The following is a 25,548-nucleotide window of genomic DNA, read 5'->3' on the forward strand; positions in this document are numbered from 1 at the left end:
TATAGGTTAGGATGTCTTCCTGTCTCCTTGCAGAATATGTTTAAGTTCCAGATCAAAAGTTTCACGTAGTTTCATGCAACATTTATTATGAGTTCACATTATTTTTCCTCTCTCTTACGTCATTCTTATCGTCTATTTTATTTTTTCCCTCTGTCATATATCCTTTTTTGGTGTAATGCTTTACTTACGAACCTTAATTTGTTCCACATTTAAGACAACATTTCAGGCTGTGAATTAGACTTTGGAGTGACAGTAGTTTTAATAATTTCACTGATTAGATTACTTCAGTGTGGGTTCAATACATTTCGCTATGTACTAGACAGATCTGTTACAGAAAAAAATGATTGCTTAGATTTTCTAAATGAAAATGCATTGGAATATATTTAGAGGTTATTTTGCTTATTCAGAGCATAGGGCATATTGTTATGATGTGCTCTTGATCATGTTCACTGTTATGTTGTGTTCAGAGGTGGGGCCACATCTCATCGTACTGACATATATTCTGAAGTCAAAGGCGGTTGGGATTTGAGTTTGTGGCTTAGTTCATTCTGGAGATAAGATGTTCTTCCTCCAAAGGTCAGTGCTTCATGCAAACACACTGCGCACTTCATGAAGATTCAGGATTCTTTTCTGGGCTAACCTCTCATTACATTAAACTCTAATTCCCTAACATCAGTGGCAGCTTGGGAAAGCAAAATTAGAAAAAGAGACATCTAAAGGACCAAGTATCCGTTCTAAAGAAAAAGAAAAGTGAAAATTTTCTGAATGGGATAATAGTGCTTAGTATTAAAAGTGACTCTTTCTTACCTTTTGCTCTGCAGCTGATGACAGTGAGGAAGGCTGGTCACCATGGTCAGACTGGACCAAGTGCTCAGTTACCTGTGGCTCTGGGACTCAGATGCGAGGAAGGTCATGTGATGTCACCAGGAGTGCTTGTACAGGCCCACACATCCAGACAAGGATGTGCAGCTTTAAGAAATGCGACCATCGCAGTAAGTAATAAAATTTCTCCCTCTTTAAAGCTCCTTCAGACATCTCTAATCAAAAACAAGCTTACTCTGGATTTCCTATGAATGCTTACACTTATATTGGTGCAGTATGTATTTGAACACTCATATACGCATCGTTAAAGTAGCTGTCATTAGATTCTTTGTCATCTTCCCCCTTTCAAATATTTCTCCCTTTTTTAACAATTTACTAGTTATGTGTATTTTGGCTTCGTCTCTGTTAAACAAAAAAAGATAATGGGTGATCTTTAGCATTATGAACTGAAGTCTCTTGTTTGAAGTCAATTCAACAACACTCAATTCATAATCGTGATACATGGGGCCACATTTTGATCTGTCATTTATTCATGGTTATTGGCCCATTCCATTAGCTTAGTAGTCTTTAAGAATACAGTAATCATAGAAGGCTTGCAAAATATCAAACTGCTTTTATTTAAGGCACTTAGGAAGATCATAATCTGCAGAACTGTAGGTAATAGTATTGCAGGTAACTTATATCCATGCTACTGTAGTACCTAAGGCTATTGCTGAAGCTGCTAGATGTCCACATGTGCATTTTAAACAAGCATTTGTTTCTTTGGAACAAGTTCAGATATTTAAGTGAAATGTCTGTCATCCGTGTTAGTCATATGTTGGTCACTGAAAATCTTAAGAAAGCTGTACTTGAATGCCTGAGCTGACATGCTGGCCTTTGTAAGTGGCAGTGGTGGGAAAGAGATGGGACATTCATCAGGCATAGTGAGAGGCTTATTAGAAGGTTAACTTCACAAGTGAGTTTGTATTACTGCTGCAAGTGGGCTGTTTCCTTGAGTTTTGCTCTTTTTTCTGGCAGTACGTCAAGATGGTGGCTGGAGTCACTGGTCTCCCTGGTCTTCCTGCTCAGTTACCTGTGGAGTAGGAAATATCACCCGCATCCGCCTCTGCAATTCCCCTATCCCCCAGATGGGTGGGAAAAACTGTGTGGGAAATGGGCGTGAAACAGAGAAATGTGAGAAGGTTCCATGTCCAGGTATGTCTGTGGCCTTGAATCCAAGGTGATGCAACAATATTAGAGCTGAGTTTCTTCTCTTTAAATACAAAATTCTCTTTAAATCTCTCTAAAATACAGCAAATTTCTATGTTGGAAAATACAATTTGTAGCTTAGGGGTGAAATGACACACAAGGGTGCTTTTAAAATGAAGACAACAGTGCAGTCGGAGGTTTTGTAAACCTCCCAAGTTATGTTTTGGTTTTAAACATGAAGAGTTTGAGAAGTTTTCATTTTATAGCCTAATGATTCATTTCTGCATATCGAAAATATAAACACTTTCTGTCTAAAAGGAAGCTGATGGTGTAAATGGTAGGAATAGACATACAGTCCCTTGACAGCCATGTTGCATACACATTTTACAGTTACTAAGCACATTTAATTGTTATAATTCTTTCTTCCTCATCTACACTTTTAAACCTTTTTAGAAACCATTCATTCCACTCACTTCCCTTTCACATAATTTTTCCTTACTTTTTTCCCTTTGTATATATTTCTTCATTCCCTCCTCTGTTCAGCTTTTTTTTTCCCCACTTGCAGGATATGAACCTGAAACTGATGTCAGGCTTCTAACACAGTAGTACTTAAATAGCTATACACACTTAAAATGTTTTTTTATCTACCCATGCATGTAAAATTAGTGAAAAGGTTATGCATTTAAGGATATACACCATTGCCCTTATGGGTTCTTTTGCAGTACCAAGAACAAACACAGAGTTTGGTTCAAAGATGTTTGTATTTCAAGAAAATTTGGGATTGTTGAGAACAGGATCGGTAGAATTGTACTAATATAAAACATTCAGAAGAATCACTGAAATAAGTTATTTATACTGTGTCAAGCAATACCATTGAAAATACACTGGTGAATGGATTACAAAACAAGAATAATAGCTGCAATCTTACTGAGCATACTGTTGTCATAAAAAAAGCCACTGAGCTCATGTTTGACTCTGCAGAAGTTTGTTTCCTGTGGTCACACTCTGGTTTTTGCAGAAAATGAAAGCTTCGCATGGAGCTTTGAAGGCACCATACTTGTTGCTATCTCAGTGTCAGGCTTTGCCAGCATCTTTCTTCCTATGTGCATAGTGAGAAACTGTCTCCAGTCAGGGATCTGAAGAAAGCGTTGTTGTCATTGACACGGGACGTTGTCCCCAGTGTATCACCTGTGATGCTTTTCTCTTCTTTTCTGCATACCCAGTGAATGGCCAGTGGGGTCCTTGGTCTCCATGGTCTGCCTGCACTGTTACCTGTGGAGGAGGAATTCGTGAGAGGTCTCGCCTCTGTAACAGTCCAGAGCCACAGTATGGAGGAAAGCCATGTGTGGGAGATACCAAGCAACATGATATGTGCAATAAGAAGGATTGCCCAATTGGTTGGTGTTTAGTCATTCTTTATTATTCAGTCTGACTAATTTTTGTTGCTGTTATTTCTTTAATGGATAATTATAAATTGACACTACAGAAATCTACTAATTATATCTTTGTTTCAGGAAAGCACATTTAACTGTTTTGGTTGCTGTTTAGATCAGTGGGATTTTATATATATTCTTAATACTGACTTCTCCTGAACAAGGATCTGTTTCTTAAACAGGGCTTCAGTATGCTGTAATGTATTCAACCGGATGTAGCAATCTGTACTATTTTTACATTAAATCAATAGTATATGAAATGCATTTAATAACCCTAATTCTCAGGGGTTTTATAGGAGTCTGTTGCATCACATGTGATTTAAGATAATGAACAGAGAATACCTATTTCTTAAATTGTTTGACATGCCTTTTGTGCTCCTAACTTACTTTACACTTGTATGTGTCTTTGCCAGATGGGTGCTTGTCAAATCCTTGCTTTCCTGGAGCAGAATGCAACAGTTACCCTGATGGGTCTTGGTCATGTGGGCCATGCCCAGCAGGTTACCTTGGCAATGGTACTGTCTGTGAGGATCTTGATGAGGTATTGACTTTGTTTCCACTAACACCAGGAAATCACTGTGAAATTTTCATTATCTAGGAGTTACACAGCTATCTGATTGCTTTCTTCTTTCTTTTTCCTGCAGTGTATAGCTGTGTCAGATGTTTGCTTTAAGGTGAATCAGGTCCATCGCTGTGTGAACACAAATCCAGGTTTCCACTGCTTGCCGTGTCCTCCACGCTATAAAGGAAGCCAGCCCTATGGGGTAGGGCTGGAAGTTGCCAAGACAGAGAAGCAAGTAAGTGATGCCAAAGAGAATTTGGTGGCTTTGAAACTGAGTAATTCTCACCTGAAAATATCAGTGAATGAAAGCATGTGATAAACTTGTGTACCAAACAAAGATAATCTGAAATAGATAACCGCTGTTCCAAGGTATTTTTTGTTTGAGTAACAAAATACTGAATTTGGGTTTGGTTTTTTTTAAGGGTTTTGTTTTCTCTAGGCATCTGCACAGTTGCACCAAATGAATGTAAAATGCCAGGAGCAAGCATTCCCCTGCTTTGCACTCCTTTCTCTCAGGTATACATACCTACTCTGGGGATCGGAAACTGAAGAATCAGGATCATTCTCCCCATAAATATAATGCTGTTTATGTGAGTGTCATCAGACTTATATGTCTGGGTTTCTCACTCCCTAAACTCCATCGGGCCAACACCTATCAGTGGTGAAGGGCAGAAGGAAGTGGAAATGATATTGAAGAAGTAAATGGTAAAATGGCTGTCATGGGATGCCTTCTCTTTGTTGCTGTTGAAACTGTGGTCAGTTCAACATGTGAAGTCTAAATGTAAAACATCTGTGTAAGATTCTCAGATACTGTCAATGAAAATAAGCAAGGCGATAAGAAAGAAGTAACAAAAACTTACTTGACGGGAATGTGAGAATTCATTAGGATCTCTGATTTAGGAAAATAAGATAGTCATTGCATACTGACAGGTCAAATATTAAAGGAAAGAGGTAAGTGTGGTCTACTTTCTGTTGCAGTTAATTTCTGGGGATTAATGACATCTGGAAGAAAGCAGATAGAGTTCTCAAAATATTAATCACTTTAATTGCTTTTTGAATAATGTCCAATTTTTCCTGTGGTTTGTTTTATTTAGTTTCACTGTATGCATTGTCTGGAGTTGTGAACTGACAGAGCAGTATGGCTTACTAACCACACTTAAAACAAAGTTCCTGTTTTTAGGCATCTAAGTAACTGGCCTGGTCTTGACAAAGTTGAGGTGTACACAGCTGGCTGCAAGCATCACCAGGTTTCAGTGAGTATGCTCTGTCTGTTACAGGTCTGTGAACCTGAGAATCCTTGCAAGGACAAGACACACAGCTGCCATAAGTCTGCAGAGTGCATCTATCTGGGCCATTTCAGTGATCCTATGTATAAATGTGAATGTAGGACAGGTTATGCTGGCGATGGACGCATATGTGGTGAAGATTCTGATTTGGATGGCTGGCCTAATAATAACTTGGTCTGTGCTGCTAATGCAACATACCATTGTGTAAAGGTAAGTAAAAAAGGTTGATAAAAATGCCATACCATAAGCAAATTTTCTTTCTTTTTTTCCTAAATAGATGTGAATAACACTTCTCAGCATCAAGCAGGTGGTTGCTTTCAGTAAGCTTTGACTGTTAGACCATGCTAACTTTCCAGGAGATGTTGTGAAATGTGTATTCACTGAATAGTAGATTCAGTAAGGGTTTCTCAAAGTGAAATCCAGTCTTCTGTTCTCCCTATTCGGAATACACAGAAGGTTGGGATGCTTGTGAGTAGAGTTAACACACCAAGCAGGAGCTACCTAAAGCATGGGTGTGGAGCACACACTGAGAACTAAACAGGAATCTCTGGGTGCAGGCGAGTATGAAATCCTACCTGCAGGGCTTGTAAGAAGACACTGACAGCCACATAAGGTCTACAGATCTAAATCCTTTATTGAACTACCCGCTCCTTTGAAAGGGTTCAGCAGGTCACACTCTGTGAAAACTGGATTCAGAGCCCGAGATAATTTTTGGCAATAAGAGCCTAACAGAGGAATGAATACGAGTAATTAAGACAGAGGAGTTCTTATTGCAAAAGCTCAGTGGGAGAGGATGGGAGATTCAGCCTCTTACCTTTTATTGATGCGGAGTCCCAGTTCTCATCTTCCCAAGGGGAATGACCTTCCTGCCACTCTTGGCTCTAGACCTGGGAGGGGACTCCACGCTTGCTGCTGCAGCTGTGCCACTGTAGTGAAAAACAAAATGAAACACCAAGGACGAAATAAGCTTCAGGGAGCTGAAAAATGGTGGTCTGTAGATTTAGCAGTGGGTGCCCACCATGTTCCCTGGGACCTGCTTCTGTGTTCATCTGAAACACACTGTAAGTCCTCCTTGGCTCCATGGCCTGAGGTTCCTCCCAGCAGAAATTGCTGAAAAATGGTGAACCTGCTTGGATGCCTCATCCTGATGCGGTTACACTGCTCTGCAAAACCAGGCTGAAAGTTGTTCCACATTCACCTGTTTAGCAATGACCCAAATAGCCGAGGGGTGAAGACACCCCCAACAGGTAATTCTTTGGATCCCAGTTCTGAGTGGTGGCCTCACTGATGGTTGAATAACAGGCACAATAGAGGGGCATACACTGTTTGCGGAAGCAAATTAAGCAACTGGGATGAGGTGAGCTTTATCTGAGCAGAAGGCATAAGCAAGTGTCTACTCGTGGGACCACTGGCAACACTGAATTACCTACATGTATTCACTAGGGCAGGTGCTCAAGTATTTTGCTGAATCAGTCATGACTACAAGGGCAATGCTTTCTGTCCTGAGGTTTCTATAGATTATTGTTTTTCCCCAAGACGCAAAAGATTTCAGTTTCTCCTTCTCCTTGTTAAAGTGATCTACCTCTAAACTCTCATGAAGTTCTAGCACAATAACTTCTGCTTAGAAATTAGGAAAGAAATGCAAAAATAATTGAGTTCTAGACCACTACAGTGGTTAACCACCACCACCACCCAAATACAGATAAAGAGGCTAGGAAAGTTTAAATCAGGCTGTTTGAGAGAATCAGAAGTCACTCAGGTGTAATCCACTTGAATTTTGAATCTAGGCTTTACCAGCAGAAGTATTGCAGACATTGATGGAAATTTGAGCTTCCCATATTGGTCTTCCTCGCTGTAGCTGATGTCTGTTCATAATAGGTCCATCAGATTTAGTAACTGATTTTCATATATTCCTTTTTGGTTCCTGTCATCAGAATCTGCAGCACGTAGACTCAAGATGTAGCGCAAATTATCGATTTTCATTAAAAACCCAACATGCTCAACCCATTCAGAAAAAACTGTTTCCAAAGGTTGATTAATGGTTTCTATAATATGTGTTGATCTAATAAACACAAGTACTTCAATTAAGGGGACCCCCACCCGTCCAAAGAAAACCTCTTAAGAATACCAAGTATTTACTGGTCCTTACATTCATTACGAAATATCCTAGTTGAGTAATTTGATCTAAAAAAAGCAAACCAAAGCTTTTTACCTTGAGCTGATAATGGTTGAAAATTAACTTACTGTCTAAGCAGTTGTATTGATGTAGTGCCATCAATAAAGCAAGTAGTTGTAAATAATAATAAAAATACAATCTTAGCAATATTTTTAATGTAAATTTCTTTTTCATTCACATGAGAATAGCATTTTTTTTCCCCTAAGAATTATCATACCAACACACAATGTTGTCAGTAGAAGAACCAAAGAAGCCTAGGTTTGTGCCTCAAGGTTGAGTTTCCAGGTGGAAGGTGCAATGTCTAATAAGTCCTCTTTCTAATACCTGGAAGTCTTTTATTAGAATGCACTGGTAGGAACTCTCTCCTCCACCCTGTTACCTCTTTATGCAAAGTTTATAGGAACTTGCTACCTGAGAGGTTTCCATCTTACTACTTGATTTATATGAAACTGGACTGAAATCTACAGAGAATACAGATAGACAGAAAAACATATAGTTGTGAACAAAGTAATTGAGCAAGCTTCAACTGATTTCTATTGTTGTTACTAAAATATATATTTTTTTGTATCACTGGTAACCAGTGTAGAGTTGCACAGTCAAGTCTGTTCACAGGTATTTGGTAAAAAAGTGCCATAAAAAATTGGAGTTGCATTGAAGTTTTGATAATTACCATAAACTTCCCAGTTCTCTTTTTCTTAAATTATCTATTCTATTAGAACCACTGAGATTGAAAATAGGGCTAGGAATCTTACTATAATACTCATTTCCTTGGGGTATGTATTACAAAAAAGATATTTCTGTCTCTCTTGGCAGATTCAGTTTTGGTCCGAGGTAGACAGAGAATGTAAGGAAAAAATGAGAATAATAGAGTGGGTTTTTTATAGTTGCATTTATTCTTAGCCAGTGGTAGAATTGAAATCCATTTGTAGCTGATTATAGTATTTTTGAAAGGAATACATGTTAAAAGTTTGGCAAGCTATTTCACCACTTATTTTTTCAGCATAACCTAAGACTTGCTTATTTTAAATACCCGTTCTTTAAAAAGCTATGATACAAAATAGATATTTCCAAATAATAAATTGAGAGCATGGGAGTGCAAAGGTGCTGTTTTGCAGAACAGCGTAAGGGCACATTTTTCAAAACCCTTTCTTAGTGTTCCACTTCATTGCTGTGTACTACTTCATTCTAGTAACTCTGCATGAACAGCTATTTCTGAAGACGATCCTCTCGCTTGTATCTTTATTTTTCTGGTAACCAAACATGGTCATTTTATATGTAATCTTCAAACATAGTTTGTGGGTTGTCTATAAAAAGTTGATGTAAGAGTGTGTGTGTGTGGTGTGTTTGTTCTCTGCTAGATAGTTTAATCTAAAATTTACTGGAAACATCCCTTTAACAGAAGGAAAGCTGGGAAATAGAATGATTTGCAGATGCATTTCACTTTATAGTGTGAAAGAAGCAGATGAACTACTATCTTTGGATGAAAATAGGCACGTAAAAAAGTATTTGTGATTGATTGTTCTTGCTTTATAGTCTCTGGTGTACCATATCTACTATTCTGCCCAGGCAAGTAATTCTGATGTAATATAAAAGTAATGTGTTGATTATTTCTTTTGGCCAGGATAATTGCCCCCTTCTGCCTAACTCTGGCCAAGAAGACTTTGATAAAGATGGCAAAGGAGATGCCTGTGATGAGGATGATGACAATGATGGTGTTGAAGATGACAAAGTAAGATGCATTTCTGTGTCGTCAGTACATTTGACCTAAACATCTGGTTTTAAGGAAAGCCATTACAAGAGATGAGAGCTTTATTGTTCAGAGCTTCAGCTGAATTATTCTGCACTGCCTTCCCTGAATGATATCTGGTGCAGACTAAAGCTGTATTGGGTCGAAGGAGAGTAACACTGTGCAGAGCAAAGCAGCTTGGGGAACCTGGGGCTGAATTATATTCTCCATATGAGTTCTGGGTTCAGCTGTGTGCCTGAAAACAGTTTAATGGAAAGTGGTGGTGGATTTTTTTTTTGTTTTGCAATGGGAGAATGATAGGTTAATTGTATTTAAAAAGCTGGTAAATAAAATATCTAAGTTATGCTGGAAACAAGTTATGCTTGAATAATGATAACTATAAACACACCCAGCATCAAGGGGAAGTGACGGGAGGGTAACACCTAGCCTGGTTCATACTTCCCTCCTTTAAATCTGCCTGCAAGACTGAAATTCAATTACCTGCAGAATCTAAAAGATCGGTAGTTAGTTCAAACCTGTTCTCTATGTACATTCAGCAAAAGTGGCAAGGGTACCTCTAGAGTGGGCTTCACTCTGCCTTTTCTGAACATGTTTAGGAAGAGTGAATTCATTTTAGGAATTTACTATTCGTCTTTGTTCCCTTCAGAGGTTAAACCAGGGTTAGAACTGTGTGCATGGAGCCTCTATTTGGAATATTTTAAAAAACCCAAGGAATTATTTGAGAAAATAGTACAATTTAGTTCATATATTGGAAGAATTGTAGCTAGAAGTTGTTTTATGAGCTGTATAAAATTGACTTGCCTCTATATCTTGTCCGTGAGTATATAAAATATATTTCTGAGGAGTTTAAAATGTTGTGCTAAAAAAAATATGTCCCAGTAAATGTTTTTTGCTTTAGCAGAGGAAAGTATTTTAAAGATTTTTTCCATATGACCTCCCTTCAGATTCCATGATGCTGAGGTAGTCCTTACTCCCACTGCTTTGGTTTGATTTTGTTCTTTCCTTTCCACACTGAGTACTTCCTTGTGCCTGTGCAAAAGTCCATGTGTAATTTGGGGATGTATGAAACCTAAGAATCCTTGTTCTGGCAGACTTTCAAATTAGGGACTAAACTGAAATGAAATTTTCAAAATTCCACTAAAAGGAATGGTCTCAGAGGAAAAATATTTTGGGTCAATAAGAGTATTTAATTTTAATTTTGCTTTTTGAAACTTTTATATTTTGTTATCACATGCAATGTAACAACCCACAAAAAAGTCTGTTCTTGTTTAGACTGAAAAATCAAAACACGTGGTTTAAAAGTAAGAATGTTGATACTAGTTTGTTCAAAAAAAGTCAGTGTAACAATTCTATTTTTTTTCCAAAAAATATAAAATGCAGCTGAATTTGGCCTGATGTTGCAACACATTCTGATTTTTTTTAAAAAAATACATGTGCCAGTGGTACACTTTTGTTGCAATATCTGAGTACACATCTGATTTAAAATGCCTGTTGCTCTTCTAGTGAGATATGGAACACATTTCACATACCTTGTACAAAAGCACAAAATTAGACAGTGAGCCAGGCTGTCCAGATGCCATCCCATTACTGCCAAGACCTTCAGTGTAGGTAAAGCTTGCTCATTGACAAAATATAAGATTGATATTTTGATTTTTGGTCTCTGTCAAAGGTGAACAGGCAGACTTACCACTTCACAGTATGATCTATTGAGTTGTGATTTATATTCTGAAATCTTCTATTTCTTCCTACTAGGACAATTGCCCTCTTCTGTTCAACCCTCGTCAGTTTGATTATGACAAGGATGAAGTTGGTGACCGCTGTGATAATTGCCCCTACGTACACAACCCTGCCCAGATTGACACAGATAATAATGGGGAGGGTGACTCATGTGCTGTGGATATTGATGGAGATGGTATGCTTTCAGTTTTGAGATTTAACTGCTGTTCCACAAGTACACTTCACTTTATGTCCAGTTAGATGGGTTACCTGCATTTTTGTACATGGAATAAAATTGGGTCTAGCCGCTCAAAAATACAGGAGAAGAAAGAGAAGACTGGAGTTCATCTGCCCTGTGTAGTATAGTTGACCATAAAGTCCCTAAATGACTACAATGGATATTATTGAAGAATAAATCACAGCAAGCCTTTTTATCAGTGTAACCTTTAAAAAATTTCTTTCCTTTGTCTGTGTTCCAAAGTGATCAGGGTCTAAGTTGACTTTTTTTTTTCTTTTTAGGGAGGGAAAAGAACATCAGAACATCTGTGCAGTTAAGACAGTATCTGTAGGAAATTAATTTGCTTTTCTATGAATGCAATGTGAAGCCCACAGTAATCCAAATACACGTTTTCATGTGTCTTAAAATATTATTAAAGATGTTTATTTCATCTACTAGTAAATGCCTGTATGACACAGATTTGATCAGAATTAAGGATGGGGAAAAACACTTAAATGTCTTTTCTGAAAGCATATCCCTGCAGTATTTCAAAACTGTGAGAATCCAGAAGTACTAGAAATTGAAGAAGTCTAGTTTTGGGTAACATTTTAAACTGTTGGATGCTTATCTGACTTGAACTTCTGAACATCCTGAAGTCCTCTCATCCTGCTGATCATCATGTTCTTAGTATTACTCATAGTAGTTCTGCATTTGAAGAAAAATGTAATCGTATGTTATTGGCTGAAAGATTATGCAGATATCTAGGGGCCCTATAGTGTAGGAAAGGGTCCTTGTGTCCTTTCCAGACAGATATGCCAACATTCTTGATTTTGTTTCTTTTCAACATATTATAATTCTGAAGGAGATTGTTGTTTATGTAATAAATTTTCCTGAGGAGAACAGTGTCTTGTGAAAATTTGGCAGGCTGTAAAAAAAATGATGTTCTGGTAAAATTAAATTATTTATTGCTGAGGCAGCTGAATATTAATACCGTTTTTCCTATAGAAAACTCTTCAGAAATTCCAACATAATATAGCTGTGCATTCTATGCGATTTCTTAGAGTGTGGGGAAAAAATCCAAACAAAATTATCTCAAAACACCCCACCCCTTTATCGGTTACTCTGTGAAAAAGAGCTAAATTCTTAAGGCATAATCAGCCCTTACCATAGCAAAATTCCTTAGGAAAATACATATGGAAGACTTTAAGTGGAATTGATACCATGATTTTTCTTTCTACTATTATTCTTTTCACTATTTCATGTTGTAGCAATCGGAAAGCCTATGAACCCCTTAAAAGCCTTACTGGTGAATCCTACAGTCTATGGCTGGCTGTGCTGGATGCTGTATCATTCTGATTTCTGCAATCTTTTGGTGTGGTTTTTTTTTTCCTTCACAGACATTTTTAATGAAAGAGATAATTGTCCTTACGTCTATAACACAGACCAGAGTGACACAGATGGTGATGGCGTTGGTGATCAGTGTGATAATTGTCCATTGATGCATAATCCAGACCAGGTAAATGTTAGTTTCCTTAATGGCAACATCAGAACAAGGGCAGAGACAAGAACATGGGAATTGCTATCAGTTCCTCTTTACTGTAGAGCTGAAAAGCTAGATGTGTGTTACTCATTTTCACATCTCGGGCATTGGATCTATCAGATGACAGGAAAGTAAAGTGACTTCAAGGCTTTGTTAAACTCTTTTCTTCCCCCGTGGGAAGTGAGTACAGCCTCAGGGCTGCATTGATATGCCTGAGCTTGTGGGCCCATGTGCAGGGAAGCAGCATCAAGTATACAGAAACAATCAGAAAATGTGCTGCCCAGATTGACACTTCCCTGTGATCTCTAGAACGAGAGCAATGAAGGTTGTGGCCAAAGACCTGCCCTGGAAATGTCTTGGGGACCAGATCTTATGCACTGATAGCAGAAAAAATAGCCATACTAGTTTGAAGTTTTGTTCCTGCTTGAAGCATCATTGTCATCATGCTATCACTTGTCTCCAGAGAAGTCCTTGAAGCGCTGAGAAGTAAAGTACCAGGCTATCTGTACTTTTGTGTCTAGTAACAATAATAAATATGCTTTTTAAATTTTTTTGGGTAGACTGATGCAGATAATGACCTTGTTGGTGACCAGTGTGACAACAATGAGGACATAGATGAAGATGGCCACCAGAACAACCAGGATAACTGCCCTTACATCCCTAATGCTAACCAGGCGGACCACGATAAAGATGGTAAAGGAGATGCCTGTGATCCTGATGATGACAATGATGGTGTCCCAGATGACAGGGATAATTGTCGCCTCAGATACAACCCTGAGCAGGAGGACTCTGATGGTAAGAACAATGTCATGTGAATTTAATTTATCTCTTAGTATCCAATTCTGATCTTGGAGTATTAATATCTGATGAAGAGAAAGACCAGATCAAACTGAGCTGGTTTTGACAGTTGAGGCACCATGGACTTCAATGGAACTGAACTAGCTAGTTTGGTCCAGGGTTAGAGCATTAGGAAGCCCCTTTGATAGGGGCTCAAACACACACATACTTATTTGTAGATCAACTTTAACACATTTTAAAAGGAAAAACCAGATTTTTTTTACACTTCTGATTTTCACTTTGAATTTAAACATTAAAAATCTGAATATTTCAGATACCTTGAATTTCATATGTCTTAAAAAAATGAAAAATTGAGCTTTCGAAACAAGTTCTCTTTTGAAAACTAAAATGTAAAAAAAGAGTAGTTTATTGCTCTGCTATTTCTTCAGGTTTTTAAAGTCTAAAATTTTTGTTAATTTTAAACTATTTTTGTAAAAATTATTTCAGACCACTTTTTCTCAAATTTGCTATATAGGTAGCATTAGATACGTCTTGATGTCACAGTTTTAAAAATGGATACATAATTGCTCTTTTCTCCAGTTCTGTGGTAAAATGTTGCTTGTCATTCTCAAACAGTCCTTCTCTATGCTTGTAAGTATTTCAATAATGAATTAGTGATAGTTTCACAACTGCAACTGCACTTTAAAAGACATTTACAACCCTTTGAAAACCACCATAATATCTCTATAAGTAATGGCTCTTGCAGTAAATTCAGAACAGAAGTTGTTCACCTGTGTTATGCAACTTGCTGGAGTCATTCCATAGTTAGGCTGGTGAAATTCAAAGCAGAATTTTGCACCTGAACAATGTATTTTTATGTAAATTTAGAAACATAAAGTCTTGAGCCCTGACTGATTTCCTGGTAAGACAGCGGCTGACACTAGGAAGTTTCTGGTTGCTAGTCAATAGTAGTTCTTAAATTTCTTAACTCTTCCGTCCAATTATATATTTGGAGTATCTTTGTACTTGCCAGTCTCTGGAATAGCCCCTTAATTTCAGAATTATTCCAGAATAAGGCAAACTGGGATAGTTTGTTATAGTCGTTTGTCACCTGGATCTTTCAGGGGACACTCAATTTATGTACAGAGTAAGGATTCACAAAAGCATAAATTTAAACAGTTTAACCAGCTCATCACTGTCATTAGTGACAGGTCCAACAGAAATCTTGGAAAAGCCATAAATAAAGCCAAAAGATGCTCCCATGCTCTTGAAGATGAGAGCTATAGCATATAAGGATGAGGCCCTGGAGAGAGCTGTTGGATGTGGCTGGGTAAACAAACGCTTTGTAACTTTCCTTGACAGGGAATCAATGTTGTCAGCACCAGCTCAGTACCAAATGAACTGCCAGCAGGACTTTCAGTGAATAATTAGATTCTCCTGTGACTCAAGAATTAGCTCTTTGATATTGGCAAAGGGAATAAAATTGGAAATTCATTCTCTTTTCTCCAATAAATACTAAGACAAACAGGTGCAGGAACACACAGCTGGTCAGGATTTGGATTTTTCTGTGGCTGATTGCCAGGGTCGAAAATAGGACTATTTTACCACATATCTGAACTGCAGAAGGTCTTTCAGATATTAGATGCTTCAGCTTTCTCTAACTTTTTTTTTTTTTTTGGCTGCTGCCTAAAGCTTATTCTGCTTTTTCTCTGAAAGCTTCATACTTGGATAATGCTACACTGGTTACGCATAGTAATGTAGCTTTCCATTTGCCTGTGAAGCATCTAGTAGTAGGTCAGTATTGAATGAGGTGGATCAATGCTATTTCCCATGGTGTTAATTCCCATGTTGTTAGAGCAGTCACAAACACTTGGGGGAGGGGGGGGGGGGAAAGCAGATGCTCATACATAAAAAAAAAAAAAAAGCAGATGCTCATACATAAGGATAGAAACAAATAAGTTGGCAGTTCTGATTTTACATTGGTTCCCACTGTAACATCCAGTAGTTTCTGTTGTAAAAGTTGGAGCCATTTGCAAATATGTTTCTATACTTGTCTAGCCACGTTTTTCTGCTTTATTTTCAAGTGTTTGTGCTGCTGTGTGCCACTGAATAACAGTGGCATTGGCAATGAGATATCTTTTCTAGATGCCTCCTTTCACCACCAGCTATTCAAGACAAGTCACATCTCCTGGTTTCCACCAATATTATGGGTAACAAAAAAGGAAATAATTTTTGACTTTTTAAAAAGTATTGGGTATAGTAAAAGTGTTGAGCAGAAGCACAACTGTAGCTGACATGTATGGATATATTTTTAGGTTCTCTAAAAAACTTTTTGCAATCATATAACAGGACCTAATATTTCCATTCCTCCAAGACTAGTCCTGTTGGATACAGTGCTGCTTTCTTTTTTCATATGTTTTTCTGAAGCTTTACATTTTATATAAGACAAATTGTTCTACCCACAAGTGAAAGTCTGACTATGTATATTTATATATGTGTATATATACGAGTGACATATATGTATATTTTACTGCAATACTGTCCCTACATTCTTTTGATGCAGAGGTGAGACACTGCAATCTGAAACACCTTAGATGCATTGCTGCTGAAGTAGTCTTGAGACAGAGATAAGTCTGGAAAAAGGGTTTAATATCTTCAATAGTATAGAAGCATTTAGTAATGTGCAGGAAGATTAAGGTTTTAATGCTATTGTTGGAACTCATTTGCACTGCACATATTAAAATGTGGTGTTGCATCCACATCTGGGACAAATCAAACTGAAGATGTAATACAAGCATTAGTGAATTACATTGACATAGCGGACTTCCAACTTTTCCCACCCTGATTCCACAGCAACGTATAGACCGGGTCCAGATTGATTACTGTCATAAACAACTGATAGGACGGTTTTATTAACAACAGTTTTGGCCTTGATCTAAGTTCTTCCAGTCATTACCAGCAACATTTCAAATGCAATTTCAGACAATGAAGCTTTCTTTGGAGTCGTTTGGAGTGTTCTTTTAAGAATAACGTACTCATATGTATCATGAATTTCTTCCATCAGTGGGAGAGCCATTAGGAAGGCTGGATAAATTGCTAATGATTGCATTTGTTTATTCACATTGCTTATAGGTGATGGCAGAGGTGATATTTGCAAAGATGACTTTGACAATGACAATGTCCCGGATATTTATGATGTATGCCCTGAAAACAATGCCATCAGTGAAACTGATTTCAGAAAGTTCCAGATGGTCCCACTGGACCCCAAAGGAACAGCTCAGATTGATCCCAACTGGGTTATTCGCCACCAAGGCAAGGAGCTCGTGCAGACTGCCAACTCTGATCCTGGAATAGCTGTAGGTGAGTATTAGATGACAGCTATCATCTTTGGAAAAGTAACCAGTGGTCTGGTGATAAGGAAGGGAAAAAAACCCCAAACAACTAGATAAACGCCTTTTTGGTATTGCAAGCTTTGGACTGACACATGGGGACAGTATATATGCCTAAATTAAAAACAGCTCAATGCTGTTTGCTTTTGACCATTCATCTCATCACCAACTGTAACACCCATAAAATACCCACTTGAAGAATTTGGTGTAAGTATAGTGCCTGCTGTCTTCAACGCCCCCTGTAAACAACTTATTTCTCTCCACAAGGCTCCATGTGATAGGTAGGCTAGTGTAATTACCTCCTGTCCTACAGGTAAGAAAACTGAAAAATACAGTTTATGACTCCTGGCAAAACTCAGGATAGAGCTGGGACTCGTAGGTGTGGGTGGCCAGACCCAGCATTGTAACTCAGTGGTTTATTTCTTTCATCCTCTCCCAGGCTACGATGAGTTCAGCTCCGTTGACTTTAGTGGGACGTTCTATGTTAACACAGACCGCGATGATGACTATGCTGGCTTTGTGTTTGGCTACCAGTCCAGCAGTCGATTTTATGTTCTGATGTGGAAGCAGGTCACTCAGACCTACTGGGAGGACAAGCCCACCAGGGCTTATGGCTATTCTGGTGTGTCACTCAAAGTAGTGAATTCAACAACTGGTACTGGTGAACACTTGAGGAATGCTCTCTGGCATACAGGAAACACCCCTGGGCAGGTGAGCTATTTAAAACTTCTGGCCAATGATGCATGACTAATATTTTAAAAAGGGAGGTGTTTCAAAAAGAATTTCCTTTCACAGCTCAATTTTTTTGCAGACGTTTACCAGCTTTTCTTCTATATTACTAGTGTCCATAATAATATTTGCATTTGTGTTTCAAAGAAAACATTACATGTAAAAAAAACTATGAATGGAAAAAGTTACATGTATAAAAGGGAAGATGTGGTGTGGTCCAAATAAAAAGGAGTGAGAGGTCTCAGTTATCCACAAATCCTTTGTGACCTCTGTATTGGCACTTGCTGCTTTGGCATTCCAGCTTGTTTGAATTATACGTGGTTTAGAATTCAGTAACCAGTAACAGCCAAAGAGAAAAGAAATGAAAACAGAAAAACTGCTGCTGTTCCAAGTAGGGCCCAGCTGTGGAAGAAACTTGTACCTTTTGGAAATTGTTAGTGGGGCATGCATGTGGATTGGAATTTAGCTCTTTGCAGGAAAAGGACTTTGAGCACAAGAGATTAAGGAGCAGGCCACAGACAGTAACATCTGTGCAAGCTGCAGTCCTGCTCCTTTGGTGGAGTTACTTGTACAGATAGGAACAGTAACACCAATTCTGGCAGGGTGGGTGTGTGTGTGCAAACAGAGGCAGGACCTCCTAAGGGAAGTCAGGCTCAGTGCTGTAATGGTCTTCAGTGACTCCAGCTATGAAACTGCGTGTGAGTAACTGATCAATAATTTGAGACAGAAATTTTCATTACTGTCACCCTGTAAAATAGGTCTGCTGATCATACCATCAAACATTAAACACTGTTTTCAGTTTCATGCTCTGCAGCAAGTAAGCTTTAGCTGCATGTACAGTTACTACAATGGACAAAAAGTTACTGGAGCACAGTCTGTTCCTAATAAGGCATTTGTATTCCTACTATAGGTGCGTACTTTGTGGCATGATCCCAAGAACATTGGCTGGAAAGATTATACTGCTTACCGGTGGCATTTGATTCATAGGCCTAAAACAGGATTAATAAAGTAAGAAATGTTTCTGCACCTCTGTATTTTCTAGTAGCAAAACTTCTGTCTCTGTTGATTTAAGAGCTATGTTCTCAGTTTCTTTGTTAGTCCTAATAATGATAATACGTGTGACAGTTTGTTCCAATGTTTTGGGGACATTCTGTTATCTTTAGAATAAGTTGTTTTCCTTGTCAGATGTATTTAATTTAAACTGGATAGTTCAATATTTACATCAGCTAAATTTTCTTAAATTAAAAAAAAGAAATAATCTTTCTCAATAGCCCTTCACGCTAAAGGGACCAAAAATTCCTGAGCATAGCTCAAAGCAAGATTAGAATGTGAGATTCCTCCCCAGCTGCTAGAATTTGAATGAATGAAATTAATTAGAAACATCAGAATTGCCACAGGGAAGTAAGCCAATGGCCTGTCTACTTCAGCATCCTGTGTATGCCATAGTGGCTTATAGGAGAAGTAGCCATGAGCACATCTGTAATGCACACAAGAAGGAACTATGGCATATGACTTTCCTTACAGCCCAGCTGTTTATCTGATGTTCCAAAGAATGAGCATTAACTGTCCATGTCAATTTTATCTTCTACTGACTACTGTAACTGTAAAAGATGTTTTTCATGGGGCAGAGTCTGACCTTACCTCTTAAGGCCCTATTTGTGCTTATGAGTAGGGGGGATTCATTTGGCTGTGAAAGACAAGGGGTAGACACATTTGGATAGACTGAGTTACTAAATTATCCATTTCTTGGAAAGAAAAGTTTCTTTGTGCATCAAAGTATTTCAGTGCAAAGCATTGACTGATACACGTTATAAGGAAACTTGAGTTTTTCATTCATGTTGCTGTTACCTGTATTGCAGAATCTACTTAGTTTCAGACAAAGCATGTTTCAACTGATATCCCATTGATCCACGGCATGAAATTCCTTATTAATTAGGGTGGGTTTATAGCAAATAAATACATGAAATCAATTATTTCACTAACAGAGTCATGAAACCTTTTTATTTGTACAGAAATAACAATTTAGTATTAACGTGACTAGAGCTGCATAATTTTTTTTGGTGGGATGAATAATTTATCAAACACTTCCCATATGTTTTGTTTCTTGAAATTTTGAGAATTATGTTAAATGGGGTTACATGAACATGAAAACTTGTCATTATTTTTGCTGTTCTTTTTACCATCCATTAAGTACTATTTTCAGGGAGCAGTTTCATACTTGTCTTTTGGCACCTTTCAGAAAATAAACCACTTCAAGGTCAAGCAAGTACTGGAGATGCATTTCTGCTGAAGTTGAAATTGGTCCCTAACCCTTGAGTTGTAGGAAGTTCACATCCTCATGTGAAGCCATCCTGCTTTGCATAACTAATGTATTGTCAATTGAAGCAAGACCATAATCCCTTCCTCCAGAGAATTCTCTGATTAACAGACTAGAATAGTTTCTCATTTGGTCCAAAAGCTATTTTAAGAGACTGAAATCCTAAGAACCTTGACTATCTCAAGGTCTCCCATGAGAAGTGGAGAATCCAAGTTCAAGGAACTGCAGTCTATCTGATAGAGAAGAAAAATTAAGAGGTGCCTGTAGAGGTCTTTTGGCTCCAGGGTTGATGCCTGAAACACTACCAAAAAATCCCAACAAAACCAATCAAAGAAAAAAAAGTATCCCAAGTTCTTCTCCTTTTCCAATTTATTATTAGTCTAGCTGTTTGTGTCCAAATCCTTCCAGCTTTCATTAAGCTCTTAAAATGCCTGAAATTGAGATTCAGCTTGTCTCAAATTAATGTTTTGTTTGACTCTGAAGGGATGGTTCTTACAATTTTTTATGTTGGCCTTTGCACCTCAAGATAGATAAATCAGCTGTTCACACAGCTGTAGCGATGACTTTGCTAAGTGATGTGGTGAGGTATTGTGCTAACCTCTGAGTTCACAGGGACAGGGGCTTATCAATGAATGCTAGTACATGACATAGTTCATTCCAGGAGACATGACTGTTCTAAATAAAGAATTGGGAAATCTTTTGCAGATGGTGTGCATAAAATTACTTATGGAACAGCTCCACTGCTTCTGATTAATGTGTTATGGCTACCAGCCAGGTGGGCGTGAGATAGAGATAAGTGATCCTTACAGTGAAGCTGGGTTTTCTGGTGCCTTGTTAAAATTAATTCTGTTTCAGTTCTTGGGAACCGTTACCAACTCATAGCACTGAACACTGTGTTATCCTCCTTGTCTAATTTAAATTATGTTCTTCTTTACAGAGTTTTAGTGTATGAAGGGAAACAAGTCATGGTGGATTCTGGACCAATCTACGATACAACCTTTGCTGGTGGACGATTAGGTCTTTTTGTCTTTTCTCAAGAGATGGTCTATTTCTCTGACCTCAAATATGAATGCAGAGGTTAGTTGCAGAAAATGTCTGGAAAGTGCTAAACCCTTTGCACGAAATATGGAAAAGAAAGTAATCCTCTAGTTACTAAAAGCAATCTGTGATATCATAGCATGGTGTAGACCTTGATTTGTTGAAATACCATGAATGCCCTTTGCCCCTATAGTAATCTCAATTTGAATAATAAACCCCAGATGTTTAATACTACCCACATGGAAAAAATGAGATAGAAATCTGAGTGACATACACGCTTGGAATTCTCTCTGTATATCCACTTTCCTTTGTAAGCTATTTCAGTGTGTCCTGCGGGCAGAGAGCTGCTTCCGGATCACTCCTCTTTCAAGAGACATGAAGGAGAAAGCAGATATTTTTAATAAGCATGTCTGTCTTTAGCGCCTTGTCCAAAATGTTTTGAAATACAGAAAATGCTTTCCCAGATTTTATTATATATGACTTTTTATATACGCTTAGATATATAGGTGCACATACATGTATGTGTGGGTCTCTGCCTATATAGGCAGATACCTATTTTTATGTAAATGTCCTCACATTTGTAGGAAAATGCAGAACAGGAAACATTGTGCTGCATCCCTATGCTGTACCATGATGGAGCTCTGTTCTTGTGTGATTGGCTTCCTAACCAAATAAACCAATCACAGTTAATATCTTTTTTCTGATTTCTTTCAGATGCTTGAGCAATGGTTGCTGCATTACCAGCAAAGTACTGTAAATGCTATGCAACCTAGACACCTCAGTACATCCTGGTACTCCCAGTTTCTATTTTTGTGTACCTCTTGTCTTCTGTCCTCGCGCTCCACTCACCAGGTACCTCCCTGCTGCCAGGAGTGCCTCAGCCATCCCTCCACCCAAGTGCCTTCTCACAGCCAGGACTAAGGAAACCTGAACGTGAGCGTCCGACCCACCACTGAAGCAAAAGCAGATTGATACATTAGAACACTTTTGTAGAGTGAAAACGTAGCAAAACATGTTTGTTTGTTTATTTGACTTTTTTTAAGAATGACGTTTACATATAAAAATGTAATTACTTAATGTATTTATATATATATGGAGAAAAAGAGGGGGGTGATGATTATCAGTCAGTGTCTTTAAGTGAGGAAACATGTGTTTGAATAACTTTTTAGGTGTATGGTTGACACTTCCTTGCTCTGGTCCGGACTGGACTTTAGTAACAAAAAGCCTTCGGGTCTAGTTTTAGGAAAGTAATGGAGTACCACACCAACAGTGTCTATAACAACAATGCAAATGCCTTTGGATAATAAAGTAAAGATCAATTATGAACATTTATTGATCTACAAAGATGTTCTTTGGCTGATGAGGATGCTCTTAATAACACCCCTTAAAATTACAGTTGGTAGAAATGTCAAACTTGCAACATAAAGCGTTGTCTAGTAGAGGCTTAATTCAGGCCAGACAGAACTGAACCAGAAACTTCCATGTGAGAGGGAAGAGTGATTAATTTAAACATCCAAAGCTATCACTATTGTCAAAAAGTTATTTCCAGTTCTGTTTCCATCATATTTTGCGTTCCCTTGTAATAAAGAATACACCATGACCATGTGGAGCACAAGAACCTGAACCACTTTCCCACCTCTGCTGCAAAAAGCACTTTGACATCTTGAATCCTGATGTGGGTTTTTGAAAAGGTGGCAAGGCCACTATTACTTAATTTGGTAACATATGAATTTAAGGTTCCATTTATAAATATTTTGTTAGTATTTATTATGATTATCACACCAAGCTACCTTCTCTGATAATTTATTTTAAAGCATGTCGTATAATGCATCAGTAATACATTCAAAAATAGTGATATTTTAAAGCTATTTTTAAAAGCATATTGCAGTATGTAGATATTGTCAAAGCATGTTATACACGTAAGTATAGTTTCATGGGTTATATTCATGTATGCTTTAAAGTTAAATGAATAATAATAAGGAATTTATAAATGGAACCTTAATATATATCCAGTTACCATAATTTTAATATTTTGTAGTTACCTATGTCTGCTGTGTATAGAACTTCTTAAATAATGCTGAAGGGATACCAGTGTTTATTCTAAACAGATACAACAGTTACTCAGATATACAGTAGTATAAACATGTTTAACATTTTTTGTTTTGTTTTAAGTTGTATGAGCTTTGTTCACAAAAAGAACACATGCTAATGTAATTTTATTCATAGATGGGTTAACTAATGGAATAATACCGTACCTCTGCCGCTTTATAGGGCACAGTGAGCTAAATATTGAATCAACTTTCTCTCCCTTGAAATAGATTTTATTGCTATACTCATTAGAAAGGAATCCACAGTTGCGGGCTTTATTGCACATTTTATAGTGTTCATATTATCAAATCTTTTTTTTGTTTTTATTTCAATTTTGGTTTGTTGCTGGTTTTTGTTTGATTGTTGGGTTTTTTTTCTTTTCTTTTCAATCCTGTTTATGAGGTTTCTAAATGTTTCAGTTTCCTACTTTTGGTGTTTCAAGTTGTATCCCCAAGTCCCAAGCAGAAGGGAGGGTGACTTCATTAAATGTAATGATTGTATTGGCTGTGTAGGGTTTTTTGTTTTGTCAGAAAGAGACATCAGTTCGGGGATGTAGATGTTAATATTTGGACTGTATCATAATTTTCCTATTCTATGTAAATTATTTATGATGTTTTTTAAATTTCTTTTTCTTTTTTTTTTTCCTTGCAAGTGTGTGTGAGAGAGTAAGATCAATGAAATTTAATTTTGTTTTGCCAAAGATTGTAAATAATTATTTATTTGTTTACATGGACGGAACTTTATCATTTAACGTCCTGATTCATTTAGTCAGATCCTCATTTTTATATATATATATATATATATATATATATAAAGAAATCAATGATAGGAAATAAACTGTAAAAAGGTTTTATAAACAAAATTCTCTTTACCTTTTTTATAGTTTAAATGTTCCTTTAAAGAAAATACTCCATTCCCCAAAGCCCTCAGTTAAATGAGCCTCTTGCCTCTTGAACTTAGAAACCAGTTCAAGCAAACTAGCAAATCTGTTGCTTGGTTACAAATCACTGACTATCTTCTAAGGTTGTACACGGCAGGTTTCCTAGTCTTACTGACAAGACATCATTCCCCATGAAGACTTTATGGGGCAAACTATCCCAAGTTTTATTTATGGCATTGCAGCCGAGAAATTTTGGTCCCACTTCTCTGTGTTGTGTCTTGGCCAATGTGTTTGAACAAACATACAACCCTGTTCTGTGTCTGCTGCTGCTGAGAGTCCCACCTGAGTCCCTGGGATTTGTTGGTGTGAGTGAGGATTGCCTTCCTGCTGGAGAATTTCAGGAACCGGTGAATCATCAGTAACCAAACAATAAAATGCAAGGAAAACTTCTTAGAATGAGAGATCTTTGCCATGAATATGAACTGCTCCTGGGAGGGGAATTTGAATTAGGAAAAATAAGAATTCTCAGCATGCCAAAATGCCAATTTTGATGTGTGAACTCAAGTCATATTCTCTTATAAATACCCTGACTATTAACTTCCTTTGTCCTTACAAATATCCCAGCTGTTTGGTTTCCTTGGCTTTTTGTTCCAGTGCAAGTACTGGGAGCATTACACAAGAAAGCTATGTAGTCTTCCGCGTAATCTTTTGAACAGTCCTTTAAACTAGTACAACTGTTTGGTCTCATAGAGAGGTGGCTTTCTTCTGTTTATGCTACAAGGACATCAGTGACTGACATTGTTCAGGTGATAGAGTAATCAAAACCTTGTTACCCACATTATCAAGAGTCCTATTTAAGTCTCTGGCATGCATGTGCAAGGGTTTTGAGCATGAATGCTTAGTGACGATTTGAGGGGAAAAAAAAATAAATCTGTTTGTGGCAACCAAACAATACCCCGCAAAACAGATCCAGGGAAATAAAACATCTGGAAACTTGTGAAACCGTAACAACAGCACTTCAGTACTAGTAAATACTGAGTAAAACAGTGTGAAGGACTAAAAATGCAAATACTGTGCTGTGAATGATCAGGTTCACACAGAGCAGTGACATCCTCTGATCCCTCTCCATTGTTCTAACTACAGGCTTTTGAAGACATTCGGAAATATTTGGGTAATTTGGGAAAAAAATGTATTTAACAACTTTGCAGCTTCTACATTTCTGGTTCCCGAGCGATACGGGTACAGAAGAAGGCAGCCTGAAATCCCTGCAGAGAGGCTGTTTCTTACAAGGGGAACCAGGGTAGAGCAGGCGCCAATTCTGCCACTGACTCCTGTGTGATACTAGGCAGATTTTTTTTTGTTTCCCTGAGCATCAGGTTCCCATCTACTAAAAGATAAATTTCCTCCCCTTTAAAATCTTTTTGATAAGTTTTATGTCTCTTACGGTTTCTGGGCCAGCCGAAACCCCAGGAAATACTGAAATCCTGAAACCTCCCTGAAATTAAATACTGATGAGAGACTTCGTGACCACTTTTAAAACATGGGGTTTTCAGATAAACTTTGGATAAGCCTCTGAATTCTGAAAAGTTAAGCTGAAATCACAGCATGTAACGATTTGTCCTTTATAAGAGTAACACATTTAA

General features: G+C 37.7%; 1 protein-coding gene across 2 annotated transcripts in view; it reads left to right on the forward strand.

Annotated features, from left to right (window-relative positions):
* Positions 1 to 23,525, forward strand: part of THBS2 (thrombospondin 2) — a 34,398-nt gene extending 10,873 nt beyond the window's left edge. For both annotated transcript variants that reach the window (XM_056344451.1, XM_056344450.1), the window contains exons 8-22: positions 822 to 992; positions 1,840 to 2,016; positions 3,234 to 3,407; positions 3,857 to 3,984; positions 4,088 to 4,240; positions 5,283 to 5,501; positions 9,089 to 9,196; positions 10,967 to 11,126; positions 12,545 to 12,663; positions 13,248 to 13,482; positions 16,597 to 16,824; positions 17,293 to 17,564; positions 18,493 to 18,590; positions 20,837 to 20,976; positions 21,652 to 23,525. In XM_056344451.1, coding sequence (XP_056200426.1) covers positions 822 to 992; positions 1,840 to 2,016; positions 3,234 to 3,407; positions 3,857 to 3,984; positions 4,088 to 4,240; positions 5,283 to 5,501; positions 9,089 to 9,196; positions 10,967 to 11,126; positions 12,545 to 12,663; positions 13,248 to 13,482; positions 16,597 to 16,824; positions 17,293 to 17,564; positions 18,493 to 18,590; positions 20,837 to 20,976; positions 21,652 to 21,659 — 2,390 coding nt within the window. In that variant the 3' untranslated portion in view covers positions 21,660 to 23,525. The remainder of the gene's footprint in view (positions 1 to 821; positions 993 to 1,839; positions 2,017 to 3,233; positions 3,408 to 3,856; positions 3,985 to 4,087; positions 4,241 to 5,282; positions 5,502 to 9,088; positions 9,197 to 10,966; positions 11,127 to 12,544; positions 12,664 to 13,247; positions 13,483 to 16,596; positions 16,825 to 17,292; positions 17,565 to 18,492; positions 18,591 to 20,836; positions 20,977 to 21,651) is intronic.
* The last annotated feature ends 2,023 nt before the right edge of the window (positions 23,526 to 25,548 follow it).

Source organism: Falco biarmicus, chromosome 6, assembly GCF_023638135.1.
Source record: "Falco biarmicus isolate bFalBia1 chromosome 6, bFalBia1.pri, whole genome shotgun sequence".
Taxonomy (NCBI): domain Eukaryota; kingdom Metazoa; phylum Chordata; class Aves; order Falconiformes; family Falconidae; genus Falco; species Falco biarmicus.